The 21,409-nt window shown below is 40.9% G+C and overlaps 1 protein-coding gene across 5 annotated transcripts in view; it reads right to left on the bottom strand.

Moving 5' to 3' along the window:
* The window catches only part of ELMO1 (engulfment and cell motility 1), a 571,068-nt gene that overhangs the window by 244,726 nt on the left and 304,933 nt on the right, over positions 1-21,409 (bottom strand). For all 5 annotated transcript variants that reach the window (XM_021669358.2, XM_021669357.2, XM_064380449.1 and 2 more), the window contains one exon: positions 409-517. In XM_021669358.2, the coding sequence (XP_021525033.1) occupies positions 409-517 (109 nt within the window). The remainder of the gene's footprint in view (positions 1-408; positions 518-21,409) is intronic.

Below are 21,409 nucleotides of genomic sequence, written 5' to 3'. Positions count from 1 at the left end.
GGCATTCAATTTTTCTTTATAGAGAAAAATTGTTTTGGAAGAAAGAAAAGAAAATGATCTACTGGTAGGTTATAAACTGGAATTTTAAAAAAGAAATCCATAGATTTTTTTTTCCTGAACAGAAGAAAGCCTGTTTTAATATATACTCATTTTCATGATTATTTGAAACTCAGCCACAATATCTGAAAATTTCTCCATTTCCAGAGGTTTTAATAACATTTATTTCCAGGGCAGATACGCAGAAGTATGTATGCTGTAAACTTGGGCCAAAAAATAATCAACCTATCCACAGTGATGACCATAAGAAGCTGTTGGTGTCTTGGGATTTCTTCATATAGGTAAGGGCACAACCCTTGAAGCTGGGACTCTGCCAGGCTTCACACCCACGTGGGAAATAAGTATACTTACGCAACTCGCCCACTTTCAAGATCTCACACAGCATCTTGGTCAGCTCTATACTACTGCGGCCAAAGGGACATTCATGCTTGTCTTCTCGGCTACTGTTCTCAAGCACAATCTGTAATGGGAAACGGAATAGATCAGAAAGGGAATTCAATTGCTGAAAACATCAAGAATATCAGCTTCATTCCAACAGAGGAATACGCAGGTGCACTTCAGATCCCCAAACTGGGGCCAGGACAAAATAGTACTCAAAGTACATAGGACCTAAAAGTCTCATTTTTCTCCCCCAAATCTCTGGCAACCCTCTTCAGGGCTGTAAGAGGATATTTTGCTTGTTGGTTTCCATTTACACAGAGAATCCTGTGGAGAGCATTTTGGAACAGTACAATAAAGACATTTTTACTTCAGTGACCAAATGACTCTCTTGTCCTCCCATTTCTGTCCTCTTTTCTTGGGAAAAGTAACTGCTTCTGTGACTTCAATCTCAAATTTCAATAGTATATTTTTCAAGGAAGTCCATATTCTTACAAGATCTCACCCTCTGGCATCAGATGACTACATCATGCCTGGAAAACATGACATGATGGACCAATCAGAGTCTTTCCCTGAGACTTCATACTAAAGGGAGCCGGGTATGGTGGTTCATGCCTGTAATCTCAGCACTTTGGGAGGCTGAGGCAGGTAGAATTGGAGGTCAGGAGTTGGAGACCAGCCTGGCTAACATGGTGAAACCCTGTCTCTACTAAAAATAAAAACAAAATTAACTGGGTGTGGTGTTGGACGCCTGTAATCCCAGCTAGGGGGCAGGCTGAGGCAGAGAATCGCTTGAACTTAGGAAGCAGAGGTTGCACTGATCCAAGATAGTGCCACTGCAGAATGTGGACTTAGGAGTGACCTGGATGGTGGCCCTTAGAAAAAAGAAAAAAAAAAAAGGCAAAGTAAAACAGAGACGAGAGGCAGCAAGAGACCTAGAAGTGTTTGAGACTGGTTCCAGCTGTTCCTACTGGTCCCCCTGTTCCTATAGCCCAACTACTTCCTTGTCTTTCTCCTTTGGCTACTCAATCTCTCCTCTGAAAATCCTTTTGTCCATCTAATAAATTATCCTCTTTTCTTAAACTAATCTGAGATGTTCATATCACTCTCAACTATGGGGATTACTCTACAAAGAGATTAAAAAAAGCAAAACAAAATAACAAAACTCTAAAGTTACAGAACTTTATCCATGTTTAAAGCTACCTCTCCAAAATTCATCCTCAGTAAGAGTTGTCTGGGACGTCCTTAATAGCTGCACCACTTTGAATGATCATCTCTCAGTAGCATCTACAATTACGCTGTGCAGTGACTCATTGTTTTGTTACCTCCACAGACTATGAACCCTTCTGTGGCAGGGACAGGTGTTTTATTCACTTATTTAACAGTATTAATTGAGCACCATGGCTGAGCCCCATAAAATGGAGAATGAGATAAGACAAGGGTCCTGACCTCACTGAGTATTCATTCTAACTGAAGGACACAAAAACAACAGAGGTAGTTACAGTTTATCAAAAGTGCCATGAAAATAAAAAATACTTGTTGAATGACAGAGAGTAACAGGGAATGCTTGAGGAGGGGAGTTTAGATAACCAGGTGATCAAGGAAGGTTCTCAGACTACTGAGAATCAAGTGATGAGAAAGATCTTGCTATGTCAAGGTATGTGAGAAAGAACAATCCAGATAGAAAGATTAAGGTCAGAGCCCCTTGAGGTGAGCTGGGCAGTGGGCTGGCCTCCCCAAAACATACACAAACGCAGTCTGCCCATGCACAGAGAAGCTCATTTCACTTAGCCTGAATAACCCTTTTCCTTTTCAGGGAACCCATTCTGGTTCTAACCAGAAATTCCCATTCCGGAAAGCAGGAGGGGAGAATAACTAAGTTCCATTAATCAGTGAATCTTATTTCCCTGTAAATATTTTGTATCTGAGACAGTCAGATCAGAGAGAAAATCTGAAGCTCCAGAAATGAACTGAAAAAAGGAAACAGAGCCAGAAGACAGAACATAAAGAAAAGACAGAAGACAGGTAGTTTTCATCGGCTCCCAGCTCCCAGAGAGCACATTCCCTTGTATTTCACATTAACATTCTATTAACATTTCATGAGCACATTAATATTTAATGAGGCTGTGATCTGCATACACTGTAGGTAGAATTACTGCAGCCAATAACTGCTTGGGAAACATTTCCAAGGCACAGTTTATTAGCAGGCACTAAATTAAGTAGTAATTTAAGTAATCAATATGCAAATCAGCTTGGAGAAGTCCTGCTCTTTATTTTTTAATGCACCATCCATCTTATCATATTTACCCACCTAAAGAAAAATAAACCCGCTGCCTTCTTGACTGATTTCTGTTGTCAAGGCAGACACAAATATTTAAAGCTATTTGTGTGACTTTTAAGATTCACCTTCTTACAAAAATATTGTAGAAAAGATTATGATTATGAATGCCATTAGTTAGATATTACTATAGTGAGAGATAATTCTTAAGCTGGACAATAGGTTTTATTTAACACATTGATACATCTACATTCAATTTTGACATTCTGATATTAACCATGTCCATCAGAGACATTTTGAAAAGCTCCATTTGGAAATATCAAAGCATATTTTTCATATTTATTTTCCCCTTTACTCTACAGTTTTAAGAGCATATATGCTAGGACAGAAATCACAATGAAATACTAAAAGCTGCTATTACCACTCATCTTAGAATACATCACATACCGAAATAAGTTCTTTCTGCATGTTTTATTAAAAAAAAATAACACTGGATATCTGTGCAATGTGAAGTTATATTTTACAAAATTCTTCATAGTTTACAAAGTACATTTATATATTCTCTATCAATTGATTTCCAACATGTCCATCCATTGATAAAGTAGGTAATATAAGTCTCTTAAGAATGCTGAAACCAAAGGTAGAGGTGACTTTCTAGCATCCCAGAGCTAGCCTGTGTTAGTCCTGGAGTTCAGATTTTTTTTTTTAAGATGGGGCTTCATTCTTGTCACCTAGGCTAGAGTGCAGTGGCACAATCTTGGCTTGCTGCAACCTCTGCCTCATAGGTTCAAGCAATTCTCCTACCTCAGCCTCCTGCATAGCTGGGATTATAGGCACCCACCACCATGCCCAGCTAATTTTTGTATTTTTAGTAAAGACAGGGTTTCACCATATTGGCCAGGTTGGTCTCAAACTCCTGACCTCAGGTGATCCACCTACCTTGGCCTCCCGAAGTGTTGGGATTACAGGCATGAGCCATCGTGCCCAGCCCTAGAGTTAAATTTTTAAGGTCTCCAATGACCAAACCTCTTCCTGTCTCCTTAGAGTTTACAAATTGGCTACACATACATATTACCATGAAACTCAGTAGATTTCATGTATAAAGAATCTAAGGGGACTTTGATCAATTTCTTCTATTTCCTTGAAGTGGTCTGTAAGCCCTGCTCCTCCTAGATGAAGTTGTAAGGGTCTATGTCATCTCATTTATCCCCTGAAGATGACATTTCCTCATGGTGAGTGACCAAAGCTGCTGCAGTATCTCCACAGACTTTATTTCCATAAATTCCAGACTCTCCTCCGAATGGTCTGTGTTTCTTGTCACTCTTCACCAATCGTGTAGATCAGGAACCTATTTGGCTTGAGCATGACCATGAAGCGTCTAGTTCAAGGCCAGCCTCACTCAAGTACATATCCCTTCTCTGGCTCTCTTGCCCTCCTTGCCTCAGCACTACATGGCTGATTTACATTCACCTGCTTCCACTTTCTGTTGAAGCTCTCTCTTTTCAGGGAGAGCCCAATTCATTCTGTGCCTCCTGGAGCCAGGGCAAGCCTTGAGGGCTTCTTCCATGCCCTGACATCTGTGGAGGCTTCCCTTCCACTCTCAACCTTTCCCACGTCACTTTGATGCTAACCTAGTGTCAGGTGAGGCATAGTGGCCTCTCCACAGGCCACACCAAGGACAGTGTGTGTGAAGTCGTACTGTCTACAAAGAGAGTAGATACCAAGCAGCTATGAGAAGCACTGATAATGTAGAGACCTTGGACAAAGGTGCCACGAAGTAGGATGGACCTGCATGTGGCACTGCATCTCTTCATGAGATACAAAGACGTTAAATAAACTCCACTTCATGGGACTGTTGTGCATATTGAGTCACACAACAAAGGCAGAGTGCCTAAAACTGACTTAAGAGAGTTTGTGCTTTTATCTCTTTATTGTGCTCTCTCTTCCTGTTCCTGCATGGCCCTTGGCCAACATTTCCCACAACACTTTTGCCAGCAGCTAAACCAAAATCGTGACTGCAGTGAGACTGACTCTCTGATGATGGGCTTCTAGGGACTCATGAAAGTAAGCCAGAGGACTTCTGGTTGTTTTAGCATGAGAGGCAGAGAGAGAGACAAAAGCAGTGTCCTCTCCTGCTTACACCAAAAACGCAAGCTAAAGAGTCCCATGTGCTGGTGTTCAAGCAGGAATCTCCCACAGGAATGCAGGGTGATAAGAGTGGAAAGAATGAACAAGGACCCTAGGAAACAAATTAATGCCATGACATGGTGTGTCTGGCAATAAAGTCCTCAAACTAAACTGTTCCAGCCACCACAGGACAATTGTCCTCGGAATCCTTGTCAACCTCACAAATCTGTTTCCTGACCCACTGGATATCTTCTCCCTTGCTAAACAAACAAATAAATAAGAAGTTTTGTCAGTATCAATGAGACATCCCCACACTCCAACACAGGGTCAGTGTCACCCTAGGAAAGTATCTGGCAACTCCCCAGAATGAAGCATTAGTCCTTAGATCATATCCTAAGACCCAGACCTATTCCAGGGTCAAAGAATAAGCCCAGTTTTGATTCCCCTTATGGAGACATAGGAGTCACAGGGGAGTCACTTCTATACTCTCCCTTGATGCCAATGCTAATGATGACTGGTCCCAAGAAAACTGAAGACCAGCATGAGAAAGAACACTGGTCTGCACATGAGGTTAATTGTGATTATGAATTTTGATCAAGTTCACAGAATTAAACAAACATGTCCAAGCCCTAATAGGATGGTTTTAAATGAGCAGAGAAAGAGGAACACTAAAATTATAAAAAGTGTGCCAAGCAGACAAACAAAATGGAACGGATCAGAACCACAGGCTGCTAGTTTACCAGATCTGCCTAGAAAGGAAGCGAGGCCTGGAAGTAAAATAAACCCCAAAGAAAAAAGCTTCAGGGATGCAGGCAAGATGGCAGCAAAAGGTAACTAACAGCTAACATTTATAGAGAGCATTTCTCTCCCAGACCTTCAAAGGGCATTGTACAGATTGTCTCATTCCACACACATGTACCAGCACATGACAAAATACTATGCCATCTCGCTTTACAGATGAGGAAACAGAGGCAAAGAGACGCATCACTGGTCCAAGGTCACACAGTACATAAATAAATAGACCCAGCCTGGAAGCTTAGGTGGCCTAACCCCAAAGCATATATTCTTGGTTACTGATTCCTACAGAAAATGGAAAGGGGCCAGGTGTGGTGGCTCATGCCTGTAATCCCAACACTTTGAGAGGCCGAGGCGCGCGGATCACAAGGTCAGGAGATTGAGACCATCCTGGCTAACATGGTGAAACCCCGTCTCTACTAAAAATACAAAAAATTACCTGGGCATAGTAGCACGCGCCTGTAGTCCCAGCTACTCAGGAGGTTGAGGCAGGAGAATGGCTTGAACCCCGGAGGCGGAGGTTGCAGTGAGCTGAGATGGCACCACTGCACTCCAGCCTAGGTGACAAAGTAAGACTTCATCTCAAAAAAAAAAAAAAAAAAGAAAAGAAAAGAAAATGGAAAGGGTGAAATATTACAGTAATAAAGCTTTGAGCAGGAAAGGCCTTCAAATAGTAACAAAGGAGTGATCAGTATTGTGGCTGTAGAGAGAAACAAACCTCCTGGATCTATTTCTAACAGACAAAGTCTACTTCTTGGTGACTTTGTACATATCCCTTAACCTCAGTTTTCTCCATAAAAATGAGGGCAGGAATACCTACCCATAAGGGATTGTAAAGATTAAATGGAAAAGCAAAATGGAAGTAAAGATTTCCTTAGTGTGTGAAACACCTCAAACACTTGATGATGGAGACAACTGATACTACTATCACCATAATAATTACATATACTCTTGTTCCGAGGTATTACTATTTGCATTTCTGAAATAGTCTTATAGTTCTTGGGAAAAGCTGTCGAAAAAACACAATAGAAAACAAAACACAGTTGCTATAGCAATTACTAATATTGCTTTTTTGATAAAGTAAGGAGTTGGGTGAAATAAATATTATTTTTGACTTAGATGGGTTTCCTGAAGTTCTTTTAGCATCTCTTTAGAAAAGTGGTTCTAACGCTAATGTGTGTCAGAATCACCTGGAGAACACATTGAACGCAGGCTGCTGGGAGGCTCTCTAAGGTTTGATTGAATAGGTCGGAGTTGGAACCCACAAAAATGAGTCAGTCAGTAAGTCAAATCCTGAGTTTTTCTGAGACAATGAGGGGATTGAGGGAGGGAGAGTTAGAAAAGCATTTAAGAGAATATTTAAAAGTTATTTTTAGCAACATGCTCTTAAAAAAATAACTCCATCCCCTCACCTTCCCTGAGCCTTAAATTGGTCATCTAGAGAGAGGCAGCCATTCATGGTATGTCCGTGCTGCAGAGGCCTCAGGCCTTTAGACAGAGTCAGTGCTGCCAGGCAGTTGAGATGGGCTTTCAGAAGGTTGGAAATGACCGAGTTAAGAATGTGAGTGTACCTGACCACCAAGAAAAAGAATAGCCAGGGAAGAATTTGCAAAAACTTAAAGATATATTCCCAAGAGGCAAATAACAATGCAACCCAGGAAAAGGAGAAAAAAATGTATTAATGGGTCAGACTGGTGAAAAAATCAAAAGTAGAAAATACACACAGGGAACCAAGATAAATAACAATTGGGACAAATGAGAGGAATGGTATAAACCCCAGCTAATGAGGTGAAATGCCTCCAGAATAAAATTAGGCAATTGCACATACAAAGGCATAACAAAGGCCATAAATATAAAATGGCAAAGAATTGACTGGGTAATGGTATAGTAATTAAAGCCTGGAGGTTCATAATAGATCTCAAATTGAACATTAATCAACCAAAAAGAAATGCTCCCTGCACTTTGATACAGTGCAACAAAAGCAGGACGTGTGAAACACACAGAGCAATCACAGCCCCGTTTTGCTGAAAGGCCTTCCCTTTGGGCATCACGTTGGGTAGCACAAAGAGGGCAAAGGATTAAATAACAGCAGGATGACTTGTATTTGTGCCTGCACAGTAACCACAACATTACTGAGGGAAGCCGAGCTCTGTTGACTATTCTAAGGCCAGAAGGCATCAGGGACAATTCCCCAGCTGACTCCCCCCGCCAAAGAAGCTAGGCTAAGAAGATCTTCCTTTTTATGCCAGTACGTGTGTTCCTGAGACCCAAAATGGGTACAGGTGTAGTAGGCACCTGTAGGCTTCACTCTAGGTTTGTCTATTTAAAGCAAAAGTTCTCTAACTTGAGCTTCTATTAGAATCCTCTAAAAGCTTATTAAAATGCAGCTTGCTGGACTCCACCCCCAGAATTCTGATTAGACATTCTGGGGTGGACTCAAGAATCTGCCTTTCTAAGTTTTCCTTTTGTTTTTAAAGACACACAAAGCAATAAGAAGTGAGAATGGGGAGCCACTGCTTAGTGGGTATGGGGTTTATTTTTGGGGTGATGATGTCTTTGGATCTTCATAGAGGTAGTGACTACACAACACTGTGAATGTACTAAATGCCATTGAATTTACTTTTAAAATAGTTAATTTTATGGCATATCCATTTCATCTCAATTGCCCTCTGTCACTTCCACCATGAAAGGACATCATGTTTCTCTCTTCCGGAGGATGCAGTACCAAGGCATCATCTTGGAAGCAGACAGCACAGCACTTACCAGACACCAACCCTGCTGACGCCTTAATCTTGGACTTCCCAGTCCCCAGAACCATAAGAAATACATTTCTATTGTTTATAACTTACCCAGCCTATGGTATTTTGTTACAGCAGCAAAAACATACTAAGACACTATAGGTGTTGATTCAGAAATGGCCCAGGATGACAGTCCTACAGGACATCCAGGGACAGGGCATTGGGTGTATGAGGGAGCAAAGTGTGGCACTCGTACAAAGTTCTATGGTATCAAGGCAGAACTCCACTACTGCATACTGCTTTATTGCAAACCACACACACTTCACTGTAATATTTTTTTAAGTTCACATTTTAAATGATTCTGTGGACATGTACAATCCCACCACTTCTCAAACTTTAAGGTACTCACAATCACCTGGAAATCTTGTTAAAATGCAGATTCTGATTCAGCAGGTGTGGGCTGGGACCTGAGGTCCCACATTTCTAAGCTCCTTAATGATGCTGACACTGCAAGTCCAAGGTTCATATTTTGAAAATCAAGGCACCGCTTTCCCAAACTATCAGCTGAATTCTAACCCTAGTTCTTCCCAATATCCCTACAAGGTATTACCCTGTGACTGATTCATTCATTCTATGAATTTTTTAAGCATTCATTGTTACTAAGCAACTTGCTAGATATTAATAATACATGTATGAACAAAATCCCATTTTGAGGGTCTTGCAATCTATTTGGAAGATACAAGGACATGGGATTTGTAGGATGGGCCAACTTTCACTTTCCTTTATGTACTTCTATATTGCTTGCATTTTTCACAAAGAACTATCACTTTGTGCAGTGAAGGTGCATATGAGATGCAATGGGCAGACAGGGGGTTTCATGGAGAGGGTGAGCCTTGAGTTCAACCTTGAAGAAGAAGAAACTGATGTCAAAGTCTCTGCTAAGGCATCTTTTTAACATTCCACACCAGAAGTGAGCTGTGGAATGCAAGAAAGACTAATTACAATGGGAAAATGGATCTTGAATAAAGGCATAGAAGCCCCTATGCATCTTGGGCAGTATTAGCAATAAATCTCAAGATCACAGGGCAGAGTTTTGACTCACTCAGCATTACATTACTGAATACAAATGCCTCACACATCTTCTTCACCCGGCTGCAAAGATACCAAGATGTTTGGCTTTTGTCTGACAGTCACTGTTGGATGAAAAATTAAGCTAGACATTTCTCAAGCCTGACTTCTTACTGAGAAATTGTCACCACTGTCTGAACAGTTACCGCAGTCTTAAAGCAAAGTTACCCTCCACATATATTGTCTGAAACATATTTGAATATAATTCACTTTACAAAGCAAACACATTCCAGGAGAGCTAGCGGTAAGATGAATCTTTCTAAGTTAGCTCCCATTTCACTTTCTCATTTACACATTGATTTAGAAATTCACTCTGGTTTGGGAGAATGGACTTGAGAAGATGGAAAGGTAAGGAAAGATAACTATTTCTTATTACCCTTTTCTAGATAAATAATAAATTGGCCATTTCAGGAATGTATTTTCAAAGAGAAAATGTGCACATGGCAAGTTAGCTACAATGAAAAAAATATTGACTGAAACCTAATTAAGAAATGAGGCCTTAAGTTGTTTTACTTGAAGTTAAAAAAGCATGTGAAAAAGAAATCTTTTCTTCCTATTACATCTAGCTTTTTAAATGGAGTTCATCTCATTACATCTCATTCTGTGTATGAATTGTAAATCTCAGCTACTCCTGCTACTGGAAGGATCTCCCTCTGGTACAGTTCTCCTACCAGGCTAAGCCAAGATGTGGCTCCCTCCTAGGGAAACTGCCTCCCCGACGCCGCTCCCCGACACTGCCCCTCCTATACCTGTCCCAGTTTTCTCTCTCCTTCAGACCCAATGCAGGTGTCACTTTCTCCATAAAACCTTATGTACAATTTTCCTAAATAAGCCTTTTAAGGGTGGGCTTTGGCCCAGGGAGATTTGCTTCTGAGTTTCTTCATTCCCAAGACCACATGGTCCCTGGGGGCATTAAAACCTTATGTACGATTTTCCTAAATAAGCCTTTTAAGGGTGGGCTTTGGCCCCGGGAGATTTGCTTCTGAGTTTCTTAATTCCCAAGACCACATGGTCCCTGGGGGCACACCAGCCACATGATTCAATGCAGAGAGTTTCCAAGTAAGTCTTCTCCCAAGTGAGATAACATTTTATCTGTATCTTTCTTACAACAATTCTCATTTTATCCTCCCACATTACGGTAAAGAATATGTGTCTTAGCTTCCTGATAGAGTCAAGCCCTTGAGGTTGGGAACCACTTCCTCACTTGTGAATCTCTGACATTGCAGCAGAGTTGCACATACAGTAGGCACTCATTCATGAAGCAGTTACTGAACAAGTGCATGGACAGTATGGGACACGACTCTGGCCTCTGCTGAGGATGGCAGTGCCCACAGGGGTTTAGTCAGCTTCTCCATCCCTTATGTGAATACCAACTTGCCTGGCTTTAGCATGAGTGTTTCCATAACTTATTACATCTATATGTTCAAATGCATCTTAAGTGAGTCACAATCATCTTCTTAGTCCCTGTTCTCCATATTCCCTATTCTGTGTCACTTGTGGATTTAATCAGAAGCAAAAGCTCATGTGATACACTGAGAACCACTAACCTCTCTCTTCATCAGGAGGAGGCTCAGCACCCAAAGGCCACTCAGCAGTCAGGGCAGGTATTCCCACACAGAATCCAAGCTGGGGAGAAAACTCAATTGGAAACTCTCTGCATTGAAGCACATGCCTGGTGTGCCCCTAGGGATGATATGGCCACATGAATGAAAAAATTCAGAAGCAAATCTCCCTGGGCCAAAGCCCACACTTCAAAGGCTTGTTTAGGAAAACTGTACACTCAACCTTCTTTGTGTATTGTCAATATAAACATTTACAGAACATTGGAATGTGTGAAAAATGTCCTTCGTTGTGTGTTTATGGAAAACAGTTGGCAAGTATTTGCTATAAATGCTTCCTGAAAATGCTGTGAGTGAGAACCAGCAGGAAAATGTATGAGATGAGAGGGAGCCAACTCCCACAGCAAAGGAATGTCCCTTTTTCTTCCACACACCCTACACACTGCTCCATTCCACACCCTTCCATACCCCCAAATGAGGCCCCAGGGGTCCAGGAGTATGAGGGTGGGGAACAGAGAAGGGGCAATCTATGAAGGTGCCTCCAGGCTCGGCATCCCATGTTGGAGCGCAGAAAAGGAAACTGACTCTTGTTTCCTAGGTGATGATGGCCCCTAATAGTAGGATTTCCTTCCCCTTCATGCGTATTGGTTAACAGTTCTGATTCCAAGTCCCCCCTTCCAGCTGGAAACATGGCCTCGACACCCACCCTGAAGACTGGTCTGCCTCCCAGTTAACGCTTGAATACGTTCAGGTGAAACGTAAAAAGTGGAAAACAAGAGACTCAAATATATTTCTTTAGAACAAGATGAACGGGACATTGCTCTTTGAGGAATTCCTCAACAATAGACAAAGACCTCTGATGAGGCCACAGCAATGAATGCTTGTGGTTTTGCCAGGAAGTAACCTTGACCGCCTCCAGATTGCCCTCTGGGATGAACCAGGTCCTCCCCTGCCACATGAGGTATGTAGTGGGTACCGCGGAGAGGCTGGCTGTTCTTGGTTCCCAGGCAGTCTCTGTGATAAACAGCCTCAGTGTGGAAATATCAGGGAGATCAATTATCTAGCAGATATTACATGCCAAAAAGACTACTTTTTTTCTTCATTTCAGAATTCTTTACTTTTTTAAAAAAATAAAAAGACACAGATCCAATGTGCTTAAGCCTGCCAAGGCGAAGAAGCCCAGCTGCCTGGCTGTATTTATATCTGCACAGGTGCCCAGGGGAACTCCAGCCTCACTCTCCATCTTGTCTCCAGGTCCCCTACCTCTGCCCAAAGGTCCTCACATCTGCACCTGACTGAAGCTAATGACAAACATCTTTACACAGCAACTTTTATGCTGATTTGCAAGATGATTTCTTTTAAGTACATGTCTAAAAACATAAATGTTAAGTCAAAAGAGCTCAGCATTTTTGCCAATTAGGTATACCTATGTAATAAACCTGCACATGCTGCACATGTGTCCCAGAAATAAAAGTATAATAAAATAAAAAGAAAAACAAAGCATAATAAAAAAACAGAAAAAATATATGTATTGATAAACCATCATCTAAAAATGATGTCATTTCTTACTTCTCAAAGCAATGGGAGAGTTCCATTTAAAAATCATTTCACTGGCTTATCTAGACTTACCATGGGAAAGAAAAATCCACAGTCTCCTCTGATGGAAAAAGAAAGTAGCTATGGAGCCCCAGACTCTCCCAACCAGCCCCATGCTGTGACTCTCCCAACCAGCCCCATGCTGTGGCTCTCCCTAGCCATGGACCAGGACAGCCACTCCCTAATCCTGAAAGAATCCAGGATTTCCTCTCCTCCAAGCAGCTGCACCCTTATATGGCCAGGGGTGGTGGTGAGCATCGGGGATTTTTTAGCAAGCTATTTGGGGAAGAATTCTTACAACAAATATATATTTATGAATTCAAAGAATTAGGAGAATTCTGAATTCAGAAAAAACTGTCAGTTACTTCATTCTCCTATCCTCTTTACCACCACTATCCACCAGCATCACCTGCCCATGACCATGTGGGCCTCTCTCTTCCTGTCCAGATCCTCTTTTGTTTGTTGTTCAGCCCTTGTGACAGTAGGTTCCTTGGGGCTCTTGGTCCAGCTCAGTGTTCTCTGCAGGCTCCTGCCCTGAGAGTCAGTAAGAGAGTGTCTCTCACCTCAGGCCATGACTTGGCGCTATGAACTGGACACATGATTCACCCATTGAAAAGATCAGCACATGTAAGTTAACCTCACCCATTCCACAGTTCCTCATGTTGCTAAGAAGAGCAAATGGGATAATGCATGAGAAGGCAAAAGCATTACTGAGATCTAGTGGCTGGTGCTAGAGCAGTCTAATCAGCTGCTGTTACCACTTTCAAAAGGCTTGCAGCCCATAGACTGTTGGGAGCTTTAAATCAGCCACAGCAGGAGTATTGATACCACGGAAACCAGCAAATGCTGCACAATACTAATGAGATTTTTTTTAGAAAAACGTATGTACTAGCACAATAATACCAAATTCAATGTATGGTATTAAAGTCACCACCATAACTGTCTGGGTCCAAGGTCCACATTTGCAATTTACTATGTATTGAAACAATGGGCAAGTTACTTGACCTCTCTGAGCCTCAGTGTTCTCTTCTGCAAAATGGGTACAATGATAATGAGAATTCAATAAGGTAATTCATATAAAATGTTCATAACCATAGCCTGGAAACATTCATTACTCAGTATAGTTTAGCTTTCTTTTTGTTCCTACCAGATGTAGACTAGAGCCCCAAGCTGCCAAGCTATCAGCAGAACTGACTCTTCTGTTGAAAAAACTAAATGTTGGTCCTTTTAGTCATTTGCTTATAGAGAACTCATGTCTGCTCATGTAACATACATACATCCTCATGGCTTTCATAACTGAGACTTGTAAGGCTTTATCCTGTGTAGCTCAAACTCTGCCCAATTTGATAGTCCCACCAGCTCATGGAAAGACAGATTCCTTCCAAGTTAAGCTTCAGTTTTGATCTTCTGACACATATCACTTACAGCCATAAAGGACTTCAGAGGGGGAGACAGGAGAGACAACCCTGCTCAGGGATTCAACACATCCTATCTGTTATCATTCATTTACCAAATAATTTAGATGGTCCAGTGACAAAAAGTAAGGGCATAGGGCAAAAGAGATGGTTCTTGCTCAAAAATTTCATGTTTGAGAGAGATAATGATCAAATAATAAAACATATGATTATATAATTCCAAACTAAGTGTGATAAAGGGAGAAACAGGGAAAGAGGAGCCTGAAGGGTGAGGTCCTGTAGGATGAATGTGGGTATAAGGAAGCAAGGGAGGAGGGCATGGAGAAAGCAGGAGCTGAGTCAGCTGAAAAAGCACGTACAAGGGCCCTGTGGCATAGGAGCATCACCAGTCAGGTACTGAAATACTGGCTAGGCTGGCCTTCTTGATCTTGGCAAATGCAAGCTTATAGACAGGTGTGAATGATATTTACCAGGGTCTTAGATTCTAAAAGTCTCCAGGTATCAGGACCAGTGTTACAGAGCAGCATTTGATAAACCAGCCAAGGAGACGTTAGTTGTTAGGGCTGTTATATCTGTTATTAAAATTGTTTTAGTTGCTTTATAAAATACAAGAAAAATATTGTCTATTATTTATGATGTATGCCAAATTTTGGAACTTTGGGTTTTACCAGTGCAGGGGAAAAAGTTGATAAAATTAAGGTCAATGTAAAAATAAAAGTATCTGACAATGTCAAACACTGCTGGTTGCACCAGGTGTACAGCATAGTTCCTAAGGGGGAAGCTATTTTTAACTAATACAAAGGGACATTTGGGAACATTACCACCTAAATTTTATTATACCAACACAAAATGCCTTCTGATTTGGTAGGCAGGTTGCTAATACTGGCTGGGCTCTGGTCACATGAATTCTGTTCAAAAAGGGAAGTCAGCAGTGACTCACCCAAGCCCAAGAATCAGCATATCTAGGGAAAGCCCATTTTGGGGCATACCAATATAGTTTCTAATTTGGTTTTCATTCCAGGATGGACAAAGGCCAGAAGGGCACTTGTATCCAGAGAGGTTAGAGCGTGTTCCAGATCTAGATCTACTTCTGTGGTTTCCATCCATCGGGTGAATCCTGCCAAAAGGTGGAACACCAGAACTCTCTGGGCAGAGTCCTGCCACTCACTCGATCCGGGCACTCATTTAACAAATATGTGCTGAGTGTCTCTGTGTGCCTGGCACTCCTCCGGGCACTGGGGTACCACAGTGACATCATGGATACTCTGTACTTTTATGAGGTTTGCTGGCTAGTGTGGGTGAACAGAAAATAAACAAAACAGTGAATATAGAGCGTGTAAAATATGCTAAATTTTGAGAGACATAAAGGAGGTAAAGTAGACAGGGAGCAAGAGGGTGAAATCAGTACTTTATATCTGGAGGTGACAGAAAGCTGCTCAGAGACTGAAGGAAGTGAGGCAATGAGCCACATAGCTGCCCTGGAACAGATTCCTAGGAGAGAAAGTAAAAAGTAAAAGGCCCAGAGGCCAGAGGTACCTGGTATGTTCGAGGCCAACAAGGGTGCTATGGCAGAATTGTGCCCTTCAAAACTCACATGTTGAAGCCCTAATCCCCTGTACAGGAGGCAATTAAAATTAAATGAGGCCATTAGGGTAGGGTCCAAATCCAATATGACTGGTGTTCTTGTAAGAAGCAGTGACAATAGGGTGTGAGTGCACAGAAGGATGGCCATGTGGAGAGGCAGCAAGAGGGCAGCCACTTACAAGCCAAGAAGGCAGGCCCCAGAGACACACCAACCCTGCCAGTAGCTTGATCTTAGACTTCCAGCCTTCAGAGCTATGAGATAAAGTTCTGTTGTTTATGCCACCCAGTCTGAGGTATTTTGTTATGGTGGCTATAGCTGACTCATTAAAAAGGGGTCTCTGAGGTTGGAGTTGAGGGAGGGAGGAGTAGGATAGAAGGACATAATGATAGAGAGCCAGAACACTGCAGAGCCTTGAGGGTCATGGAAAAGGTGCTGAATGTTTACTCTGAGTTAGGTGGGAGTCACTGAAGGTTGTAGGCAGAGGAGTGATGTGATCTGACCAATACTGGAAGAATCACTATGGCATCTTAATGTTCTGGCTACTGTGTTGAAAATAGAAAAGATGAGCAAGGATGGGAGCAGGCAGTACCAATCAGGAGGCTATTACACTATTACAGGAGAGAGATTTGATGTACTAGATTACTGTAATGGTGGTAGAAGTGAGGAAAGTAGGTAGGTTTCTGGAAAGCAGAGTCAACAGGATTCTAAAAGTCAACAGAAGGTCTACAGAGAATCAATAGAAAGTAGAGTCAATAGAAAGGAGACTCAATATAAAGGAGAGTCAATAGAATTGAAAGTAAATAGAATTTGCTGGCGGTAGTTTGCTGGTAACTGGGTCTTAATGGAATAAGGAATAACTCACTGAGCCAGAGATTTCAGTCACTGGGTTGGCCTATCAAGGCAACCCATATTCAGTGCTAAGAAACATTTAAATGGCAAAGTCCTGAGTAGGTTTAGCCAAGCTTAACCCCTGTGGAAGGTAGAGGAGTTGCTAGAAGGATATTTGTGTAGCAAAATATCAATTGAATGAGGAATTCAAGCAATGGAGAAAAATACACAAAATCAAGCATCTAAGCTTCCATTTTAGAAAACTAGAAAAAGAAGAACAAGTTAAATCCAAAGCAAGCTGAGGAAAAGTAAAAATAATAATAATAATAATGAAGTAGAAATCAGTGAAATTGAAAACTGGAAAATAATAGAGAAAAAGCAACAAAATCAAAAGCTGGTTCTTTAAAAAGATCAATAAAAACAAATCTCTAGCCAGACTCAACAAGACAAAAAGAAAAATGACAAATTATTAGCATCAAAAATGAAGGAAGAGTCAACATTATGGATCCCATGGATATAATAAAGGGATATGATGAACAACTCTATGCTCAAAAATTTGATAACGTAGATGAAATAGACCAATTCCTTGAAAGACACGATCTACCAGAACCCAGACAAGAAGAAACAAACAGTCTGAATAGACCTATATCTATTAAAGGAAATGAATAAATAATTAATGACTTTCCAAAATGGAAAGTATCAGGCCTGGGTGGTTTCATTGGTGAATTCTATCAAATATTTAAACAAGAAAATGACATCAATTCTCTACAATATGTTCCAGAAGATAGAAGCAGAAGGAGTATTTCTTAACTAATTCCATAAAACCAGTATTATCCTAATACCCAAACAAAAGGCATAAGAAAGAAAAAATATACAGACCTATATAGTGCTCATGAACATAAATGCAAATATCCTTCACAAAATTAACAAATAGAATCCAACAATCTATAAATAGAATAATGCACCTGGTTATAGGATTTGTTTCAGGTATGCAAGGCTCATTCAACATTCAAAAATCAGTTAATGTAATCCACTGTATCAACAGGCTAAAGAAGAAAAGTTGTATAATGGTATCAATAGATTCAGAAAAAGCATTTGACAAAATCTAATACTTATTCATGATTAAAAAAAAAAACTTGGCAAACTAAGAATAGAGCAGTTGTTCAGCTCTATAAAGAACATCTACAGAAAACTCATGGCTAACATCATACTTCATGGCAAGAAACTTGACTCTGCCCTAGGATTGGGATCAAGGCTAAGATGGTCACTCTTACCACCCCTATGTATCTTACTGGTAGTCCTAACTAATGTAATAAGACAAGAAAAAGTAAATAAAAACGTATACAGATTGGGAAGGGAGAAACAAAACTGTGTTTGTTCATAGGGGATGTGACTGTCTATGTAGAAAATTCCAAAGAATTAATATATAAAATCCTGGAACTAATAAACAATTACAGCAAGATTGCAAGATATTGGTTCAGCAATCATAACAAATGAGCCATTCTAATGCAAGACATTAATAACAGAGAAAACTGTGTGTGGGAAAAATGAGAGGTGGGATATACAGGAACCCTCTGTACTTTTGCTCAACTTTTCTATAAACCTGAAATTGTTCTAAAACACAATGTCTATTAATTTAAAAATTAAAAAGGCAGAGCAGTCTGCATTCTCTTAACTTGAGAAAAACAGAAGAGAGAGGATTCCCAGAAACCTTTCCCCTTCAAAAAAATAAGAAATGAGCTTCAGCTCTTTGAACTCTTGCATTACAACAATTAAAGCAGAAAAGGGAGAAGAAATAGCAATCCCCCAGCACAGCAGCTGCTGAGCCCTGCACAGTTAAGATAGAAAATGCACATTTAAAGGTGGAAGCTTGATCAATTACAGAAGAAAGAAAGAGGGCTTGTCACAGAGCAGGTACTGTACTCAACAAACTATCTAAACAAGACATAACAATGAACAGTGTGGACTGAATCTGGAGAACTGGGTTGGAGAAATAATGGAAAGATGTTAACTGGATCTAAGACAGAGAATCCACAACAGTTACTGTGAGCTACATCTTGGCTGGTACCTCAGTGAGGGAGTCTGGCACATGTGAGACTTCTGTAGTTTTTAACCTTTCAATTCACACTGGACTTGGGTTTACAATATATAAACTACATATAGTTCACTATATAGCTTAGTTTCATTTTTTTCCTCAACAAATCAGTCACTGTTCTAAAGTCCCACAGTGTTTTAAAATTAGAAAAACATAAAAAACAACAAAACCTTTGGATAATGCTAGGCAAAAATATCTGAAACCTCTTTCACCAAGGACTCTCCAAGGTGGGCCACTTTTGCATCAAAACCATGAAAAGGCAGCCTGGGTCATCTTAGAAAAGTGCCTGGGCAATGACTTCCACAGGAAGAAGTGTTTGAGCAAGGAGATCATCATTATCCCTGGCAAGAAGCTTTGCAACAAGAGGGCAGGCTACATCCCACATCTGATGGAACAGATTGGGAGGGGCCCAGTAAAAGGCATCTCCATTAAGTTGCAGGCTGAAGAGAGAAAAGAAAGGAGAGATAATTATGTTCCTGAGGTCTCAGTCCTGGACCTGGAATCACTAAAGTAGGTCCTGACACTAAGGAAATGCTGTTTTGGACTTTCACAGTCTGTCCAACCTGCAGGTCACTCAGCCTACAGTTGGGATAAATTTCAAAATAATGCTGTAATATTTTCAGTAAACCTGGGACAATAGCAAACAAACAAACAAACAAACATTCTGAACCTAATGCTCAGCTTGGAGTGGTACCAAGAGAGACAAACAGATAACTACCAGCTTTTAGTTCTGCTTCAGATTTCAGACACCTCATCCAGCACCACAAGAACACAGGTGAGCATCCCAGGTGGTGTGAGCACACCGCACAGACGCTGCTACAGTTGGCTAATAGGGCTTTGTGGAATCTGCCCTCCCTGCCTGGAACAAGGGGTCTTCTGAGATAAAACCAAGCCCACATTTAACAATGATCTCATCCTCATGTTTAAAGCATTCCATTCAAGTCACTGGCTTTGGAAGGCAGAAATTCTTCCTTCCAGCTCAATTAGTAAATCTAATCACATATTCACACTCTCAAGGGGTCTCGATTGTTTGGCAGTAACAGCTTGGTTATTCACAATCAATGAAATTAATGCCACTATTTTTAAAACATGAAAAAATCCTGTATATACAAACAAGTCTCCAAGCTGTGGACCTTGGTCAAAGAAAGAACAAAAATAAAAAAGCCAAGAAAAAAAGTATTTAAATGAATTATGAGACAAAGAATCATTTCAACCTCGAAAGTCCCAGCAATGCTGTGCCTTTGGGGTCCTTGTTATTCTAAACTGAATCGTTTCTCCACATCACCTAGAAGAAAAACGTCACTCAAATAAAAAAGATTCCTTTACATGGAATTGTGTGTTTAACCGGCAACATATAATTTTATCAAAAAAAAAAAAAAAAAAAAAAAAAAAGAGGAGCAATTGCTGTTGAAGCCATTTCAGGGACAAGAGGAGGGGAGCTCTGTCAGCACAATGGGAACAAAAAAAATGATGTGCACTAAGTTATTCAAATCATTTGCTTCATAGTTAAGTTTAATTACACATTACACTCTGTCCTGTAATTATGTCGCTTGGGTAACTGCCAATGTTAAAAGCCCCTTAGTTCATTTTAAAGACTTGGCATCGCCTCCACCAGCACCCCACCCTAATGCACAGGAGCTACTTGGTTCCTGTTCCCTTCAATGCAGACTGGTATCCTGCAAGGGATCCACTCTGTGGTCTGACTCCTGGTACAGAGGGCTGATGATGCTCAGAGCTCCGAGAACCTTGGCTCAGTGCAGTCTACTTATAACATAATCTTGTGACATTTTTTTCTTCAAAATTCACAACCGGAGAAACTGGGAAACATGCCTCTTCCTTTCCCTCAGTCTCAGAAGGTTAGAATTAAAGTCCGTCATTCTCAACCAGGGAATAAACACCCCACCAAAGATGAAATGCCTGCTTTCCAGGAGTTTACAAGGATGAAAAGATAAACACTGAGCAAATACATATAACCCCACCACAGAAGACTGTACATCAATCAAGTACTACTTAAAGAAGTGGGAATGGAAACCATCAACTCAAATGGTTGAAGCACCTTCTATGTGCTGGCGGTGTGCTTAGAACTTCACAAATGTCACTGCAGACTATCAGCATCAACGGGCACTAACTCGAGTGCCTTCAAGTACCAGGCAGATAACTAGAATGCAAGAAGCAGTCAGCCATAATACAAGAAGGTGTCTGCGGCTCTGAGTTAATCAGGGAATGTAAACCCTGACAAAAGGCTCTCACACTTTAAAACACTGGGTCAGTGGAGCAAAACACATCTGTAGGACTCTTTTGAACTGTGACTACCACCTCCATATGAATCTATAAGCCCCTAAAAGCAAATGGTATGAACAATGAACACACACTATCTGGATTTAAAATTCAGCCCTGGTACTTCCCTAGCTGTGTGACTTTGGGCAAGCCACTTAACCTCTCTGTGTGTCAGCTTCCTCGTCTGTAAAATGGAAACAGTAAGAGTGGCAACCTCATAGGGATGCTGCAAGAAATAAATGAAAATGCTCGGCTTAGTTGTTATAGTGAGCTCCAAACATGTGATTGCTGCTATTGTTGATGTTTATGCTCCCTGACAAGAGAAGTTGAAAAGAGATTCCACAAAATGACTTTGACCTTGAGGTGGGCTTTGAGGAGAAGAACAGAGAGATCTACAGATTGGAAGGAAAGGGCACAAGGTTTCTTTATCTTCCCACGTCTGGGAGCAATGAAGGGAAATTATAAATAATGTATATTAAGTGCTCAGAATATCGTAAAGGCTCAAAAGACAGCAGCTATTCTCATGCTAGGTTCATAGCATTATCTTGAGGTT

Source organism: Aotus nancymaae, unplaced genomic scaffold (genome assembly GCF_030222135.1).
Source record: "Aotus nancymaae isolate 86718 unplaced genomic scaffold, 86718_ANA_hifiasm-v0.15.2.pri h1tg000025l, whole genome shotgun sequence".
NCBI classification, from domain to species: domain Eukaryota; kingdom Metazoa; phylum Chordata; class Mammalia; order Primates; family Aotidae; genus Aotus; species Aotus nancymaae.
The sequence above is the reverse complement of the archived record's forward strand: the minus strand, read 5'-3'. Positions and strand labels throughout refer to the sequence as shown.